Source organism: Zalophus californianus, chromosome 16 (assembly GCF_009762305.2).
Source record: "Zalophus californianus isolate mZalCal1 chromosome 16, mZalCal1.pri.v2, whole genome shotgun sequence".
Classification (NCBI taxonomy): Eukaryota; Metazoa; Chordata; class Mammalia; order Carnivora; family Otariidae; genus Zalophus; species Zalophus californianus.
The window spans coordinates 35,971,047-35,977,782 of NC_045610.1; the positions used below are offsets into that span (position 1 = coordinate 35,971,047).

At 58.7% G+C, this 6,736-nt stretch overlaps 1 protein-coding gene across 1 annotated transcript; it reads left to right on the forward strand.

The window, feature by feature from the left end:
* Window positions 1–1,420: 1,420 nt before the first annotated feature.
* Window positions 1,421–4,908, forward strand: DLX3 (distal-less homeobox 3). The gene is made up of 3 exons (XM_027568663.1): window positions 1,421–1,745; window positions 2,775–2,965; window positions 4,561–4,908. Exons 1-3 carry the CDS (start codon window positions 1,421–1,423, stop codon window positions 4,906–4,908), a joined length of 864 nt encoding a protein of 287 aa, XP_027424464.1.
* The last annotated feature ends 1,828 nt before the right edge of the window (window positions 4,909–6,736 follow it).

Consider the following 6,736-nt stretch of genomic DNA (forward strand, 5'->3'; position numbering starts at 1 on the left):
GGTTCCCAGCTCCTGGAGACTGGGAAGGTGCTAAGAGTTTTATACACATCTGCATACAACTACCCATTCACATGCAGACACCCCCTCCCAATGGCCCTCCACTCACACTGCTTATGCGCCCATGCCCGTGCCCCCGTGCACACACACACACTCCTGCACTTTTGTCCATCTCTGTATACTGTGCACCACGTGAAACCCTTACACCACACACCCTAAGTACACCCGTCCTATATACCTGATCTCTGAAAATGCCCGCATTCCCCCAGTGTTGTCCCCAATGCACAGAGTCTGCCCCCAAACTTACTGAGGCACACAGAGAGCCAGGCTGTGTCCCACCCAGCCTGATGGGGACCCCAGGTCCCCTGATCCCTCCAGCAAGCCTGGGCAATCTCTGAAACTGCATCATGGGACAGGTTATGCCCCTCCACCATCTGCATAAGCCCCTAAATCCACACACACCTGCCTCCCCCCCACCCCACCTCTCCAACAGGACCCTCTTCGCCCCCTTATGACTTTCACAGTCCCAAGGCACTTTGTCCTGATGGGCCCCCTTCTCTGTAAAGACATTCAAGATTACATTTTATGACTGCATTGCAGTAAATAATATCAATATCATATAACCAAACATTTTCTTCAATCAAATGTCTTTCCCTTTTCTTCTGATTGTAAAAGAAAATAAAATATTTTCACAAGCCCTGGGTCCTTCCCACTCTGGGCACATTTGTCTGCCTGTCATTTGCATAGTGTATGCACACACACACCACCTTGGACCACCTCCCTTCACAAACACCCAATGGGCAAATTCCCCTGCTTCCCCATTGCACCTGAGCCCACCTCCCAGCCGCAGCCAGGGAGACAGACAGACTGACAAATCCTGGGGGCCGGGCAGAGAACCCTCCCCCACCCCTTCCTTCAGAGACACTGGGGGGTTATCTGAACTGAGGGTAGGAGCCACAGGAGGAGTAACAAGGGGTGTGTGTGTGTGTGTGTGTGTGTGTGTGTGTGTGTGTGTTTTGGGTAACAACAAAGAAGGGGGGAGAGAGGGAAGAGAAAGAGAGAGAGAGAGAACGAAAGAGCGCAAGAGCCTAACAGCCTGTTTTGCCTCGAAGGCAAGACTTGCAGCCAATCAGAGCGCTGGAGCCTCCCTCCGCGACTCCACTATTGAGTCTATAACCGGCTGGCCGGGCGGAGCTGGCGGCATTTGACTGTGGCTTGGGACGCGACGAGAGGCGCGCAGCGACCGCCGGAAAGCCGGCGATGGTCTAGGCGCCCCTCGGCTTCCCCTCCCCCGAGACCCTGCGGGCCCTCCCCTCGGCCTCCGGACGCACGCCCCCGCCTCGTCTTCTGCGCCTCCTCCGCTCTCCTGCCAGCTTCGGCTCGGCGGCCCAGGCCAGCCCCGGGACGCGCGGCGCCCGCCAGGATGAGTGGCTCCTTCGATCGCAAGCTCAGCAGCATCCTCACCGACATCTCCAGCTCGCTGGGCTGCCATGCGGGCTCCAAGGACTCGCCCACCCTGCCCGAGTCTTCTGTCACCGATCTGGGCTACTACAGCGCTCCCCAGCACGACTACTACTCGGGCCAGCCCTACGGCCAGACCGTGAACCCCTACACCTACCACCACCAGTTCAATCTCAACGGGCTTGCAGGCACGGGCGCTTACTCGCCCAAGTCGGAATATACCTACGGAGCCTCCTACCGGCAGTACGGGGCGTACCGGGAGCAGCCGCTGCCCGCCCAGGATCCAGGTGAGAGCTTGGAGGGTTCCCTAGGGAGAGAAAGGCGGGGGGGGGGGGGGGGGGCAATTGAAGCCCAAATCTAGGGAAGCGTCGAGGGCAAAAAAAAAAAAAAAAAAAAAGGTGCTGTCTAAAGTTAGATAGGGTGGGCTAGCTGACCCCGAGAGGGGACAGACGACCTTTCAGTCCCGACGCTGTGCACCCAGGTCTTGGTGAAGTTGGGGCCAGCTAGGGGAGGAAGAAGAGGGGTGTCACGGGACCTCCGAATCGAAGTGCTTTCGCGGGCACATCAGCGCTTCCATCAGGTGGCAGGGGGGGACTGGAAGCTCCAGGAACCCTTTGGATATGGGTCGGGGAGAGGGGGGAATGGTAAGGGGGACATACATAGATAGACAGACACACACACCAGGAAAGCAGATACTGAGAAGTGGAAAAGTGAAAAAAAGAGAAAGGTGGAGAAAGAGCAAAAGAGAAATGTGGGGAGACAAAGCGAGAGAAAGGCCAAGAAAAAAAGAGAAGGCAGGAGGAAGGAAGAGGGAGTCTGCACTACGCTTGCAACTTTTCTGAGAATCTAAAACGACTCCAAAATAAAAAAAGTTTAAGAAAAAGAAAAAGGAAGGAGGAGAGAACGGAGGGAAAGAGCGAGAGAGGTGACCGAGGGCAAGGTGGGTCGAGAAGGGGGCGGCCGGCAGGCGGGCGGCGGGGAGCCGCGAGGCTGGGAGGCGAGCCGGGAAGGCGTCGGAGCGAAGCCTCGGCGGTCCTCGCCCGGGTGGCCGGCGCCGGGGACGGCGCTCTGGGGGCCGGGCGCCGAGCTGCGGGCTGGGGCGGGGGGGGGGGGGGGGGCGCGTCGTGGGCGGCAGCCCGGTCCGGGTCCCCGTCCGGCTCCGTCGCCGAGGCAGCCTTGCCGGGGCGCGGGCGGCGGAGCGCGCAGCCGGGCGGCGGGGAGGCTGGGGCGGCCCGCGGGGCCCCGGAGGGCACAGTGGGAGCAGGCCCAGGCTGAGCCGCGCCCCCCCCCGCCCCGGCCCGGTGCGTTGCCCGCAGTATCCGTGAAGGAGGAGCCGGAAGCCGAGGTGCGCATGGTGAACGGGAAGCCCAAGAAGGTCCGAAAGCCGCGCACCATCTACTCCAGCTACCAGCTGGCCGCCCTGCAGCGCCGCTTCCAGAAGGCCCAGTATCTGGCGCTGCCCGAGCGCGCTGAGCTGGCCGCGCAGCTGGGCCTCACGCAGACACAGGTCAGTGCGGGGCCGGCGACCGCCGCTGGGGCTCGGGGCGAGGCGGGGGAGGGGGGGGTCGCGGGACCCGGGGGCTCCCCAGGCGCCGCCGAACCTGGCTCACCTTCGAAATCCCCTGCAGGCCCTCGAAACCCTTTGCCTGTAGAGGGAAGGCCACCCCTCCCCCATGCCAAGTCTCAACTGCTGTCGGAAGTTTTTGCGTTAAAACGTGTACAGGCGTGCATATTTGTGAACCTGTGCAACTGTGTGTGTCTGCCACAAGGAGAGCTATCCTCCCCTTACTCCAGACTCCCTAGCTCCCGCGCTTCTCTGCAGTACTTGTCCCTCACTTAACAGGAGTCCACATCACTCTCCCCCACCACTAGGCCAGGTGTGTGTGTACATGCACGTGTGTGTGCGTGTATATTTGCACACATGCTAATGGGTTTGTGTACATGTGGCAATGGTCGCATAAGGAGTGTGACCTTTCAAGGGTCATTGTGCTTATAGATGGAGGGACACGTGTGCGTGGCTGTGTACATGGCTGTGCACACTGGTGAGCTCGTGTACAAAAACGTACACTTCTACCAAAACACCACACTCATGCTCAGTGCCCGAATGCTTCACCCCTTCCTCTGCCCCAAGCCAGGAAGGGAGATTCCCCAACAAAGGGGGTAGAAACTCAAAGGTGATTTCCACCCCTCCCCCCAGCCGGTTCCTAGAGCCCCCAGCAGCCTGTCCCGGCTCAGGGGAGGAGTGGCTGGTGGATGCCTGGCTCCCTACAGGTGTTGACAGGCGGACCTGGGTTGCTGCGTGGGGCCTGGTCCGCTGGGAATCTGGGTCACCCAGTGAGGAGCTGATTCATTGTTTGTACCAGTCATGGGGTGGGGAGCAGCAGGGAGAGGGGGAGATACCCCAAGGGAAATTTGGGGAATCATGGCTCACCTGCTTCTGAGTCCCCAGGTCACCCCCAAGAGCCAGCTCCAGAGCGCTCACGGGTGCTCACGTCCATGGGGCATTTACCTGGGTGCCTATGGGCATGTGTGCATCTTCATGATCTGGTGTCTGAGTGTGATGCTGTGAGTGGGTACATTCCTGCACATGGAGATGCTTATGTGGTTGTGTTTGTCTCTGTGGATCTATGTGCCTCTGCTTATGAGTTTCTAATGTGAACAAAATGCCACGAACTGCCCATCCCCCACCTCATGGGCTGCCTTTTATTGAGTGCTTACTATATACTTGGTGACCGTAAGTTCTTTATCCATCCAAACGTATTTGAGCCTCATGATGACCCTATGAAGTAGGGGTTATCAGCATCCCCATTTTGCAAATGGGGAAGTCAAGAACCAGAGAGGTTAAGTAACTTGTCCAAGGTCACACGCTTAGAAAGCCGCAGAGCAGACTTTGGACCCAGGCAGTGGAATGTTCCTCACTGCGTTCTATCCCAGATAGAAGAAAGATGCTGGCCCTCGGTCAGACACCTAGGTTTTGCCTGGATCTTGTACGTAACCTGCGGTGCTGGACTTGCCTTCTCTAGGCTGGGTCTCCTTGGGGTTTTCACTAAGCATCCTGAGAGGCTAACTCGCTCCCCCTTTTCTGCACGCCCTCCCACGCAGGTGAAGATTTGGTTCCAGAACCGCCGCTCCAAATTCAAGAAGCTCTACAAGAACGGGGAGGTGCCCCTGGAGCATAGCCCCAACAACAGTGATTCCATGGCCTGCAACTCACCGCCGTCCCCCGCCCTCTGGGACACCTCCTCCCACTCCACTCCGGCCCCTGCCCGAAGTCAGCTGCCCCCGCCGCTCCCGTACAGCGCCTCCCCGAGCTATCTGGATGACCCCACCAACTCCTGGTACCACGCACAGAACCTGAGTGGACCCCACTTACAGCAGCAGCCGCCTCAGCCGGCCGCCCTGCATCACGCCTCCCCCGGGCCCCCGCCCAATCCTGGGGCTGTGTACTGAGCCCCCACCTGGCCTGAGCCTCCCACGAAGGACCCGGGACCAGGCAGAAGGCGCCTCCGTCCTAGCCGACACTCAGGAATCATCGAGGAGCACAGGGGGGACAAGGAACCCCTTTCCCCCTTCCCTTGCCCCTTCCTCCAGGGACCCAAGAGCTTCCAGATGAAATTTGCATGGACCAAGGATGTCCCCTGAACCTCCCTCCCCCTGCCTAGGCACTGGGGTCTCCCTCCAGATGTTGGGGCACTCCACTCCAGCTGGGACAGCCGTTCCCGTCCTGCTCCAGGAGCCTGGATTGGCTTTCAATGGCCCATCACCTTCCAGCTTCTAAAACTTAGTGTTTGTTCCGCAGACTGGAGACCTTGGGGACAAGGGAGACTGCGAAGCGTTTGCAGGTCAGGCCTGGGCCAGGGCACCAGGCACCATGGATGCCAGGTCAGGCCTGGTCCCTCCTAAGCCACCTGTGGCTCCCCACTTCCTGAGCATCCCCTCTGCCAAAAAGACATTGGACATCGTGACCAGGACTCAGGGTGGGGACATCAGGCAGCCCCCAGCCCACACTTCTAGCCCTCATTTCAGATTTGAGGGTTAAACCAAAGAAACCCCCCCCCCCAAGTGAGGGAATCGTTTAATATCTGTGGCTTTAGAGGGAAGAACTCAAGGAGCCATCTCTCTCCTCTCTCCCCGCTCTGATCGGAGAGGGGCGGTGGGTCTCAGGTGTCTTTCCTAAGGACCCATTTCTTCTTCCGTGTACAGGACTTTGCACAACTTTGGTTTTAAAAGCTGTTGAAAACTAGGAAAACAAAGGGCATTGTTACCAGATAGGACCAGTCTCCCCTGCATGGGCACCTCTGCTCTGCCCCACCCCCACCCACCTCTTCCTCTTCTCCAGTAAGTTGGCAGTTTGGGCGCCAAACCCCAAATCTCCAAGGAAACATGCCAGGCAAGACAAACCCCAAAACATCCCCTTCCCGGTGACTTTGGAAACAAATTGCTCCCGCAGATGGAGAATGGCGGGTGAGGTGCACAGGGAGAGGGGAGGGCGACAGCTCCGTGCCTTTAATGCCTTTAGGGGCGAGGGGGTGGCTGTCTGGAGGGCTGGTAGTGCCCCTCCTTGGCCCAGATGTCCCCCCAGAGCTAACCTTCCTCCACGCTGATGTGGTCAAACATTGAAGAAAAGGGGAGGAGGAAGACTAGCTATATATATATATAGTATGTATTTTTTTTTTAAAGAGCAACAGAGAGAAGCAGCCTCCTCCCTACTGTGGTTTCCTATTTATGTGGCCCTTTCCTCCTGGATGTACCTGCCTGTGCATTGTGAGCAGAGAGAAACAGGGATGTGGGCTCCGGCTGGGTTTGGGTTTGGTGGGATGTGCGGGAGCAAGGAGAGACGAGGTAGATCTCAGAGTCGCACCCGAGGGGGGCAGGAACGAAGCCGACTCTTCCCAGCCTTCTCATTTCTGCTTTCTTACTGGATCCATCTTTATATATAACGTTAATAAAAAAGAAGAAAATAACCACTGAGCTCTTTGAACTGGAGGCTGGAGGCTGGAGGCTGGAGGCAGACAGCTCTTGGGGAGGGCCTGGGGGTTGGGGAAGGTGCTGGATGCAGAGAGGCCTCTGAGCCTCCAGGGGCTCCTGGCAGACTCAGAGCCCTGAGGATCCACTGCTGGGACTCTGGGCTCCGGGGCTGGGCTGGGCCCAGCCCCTGGTGGCAGGTGCTGCTGACCCTGTGGCTGCTCCCGACTTGGACAGGTCTGGGTGGGTGGGAGGCTCCCAGCCGTGGCCTCCCTGACTCCACTCTGCTTGGCGGCTTGGCGTTCCCTGCCAG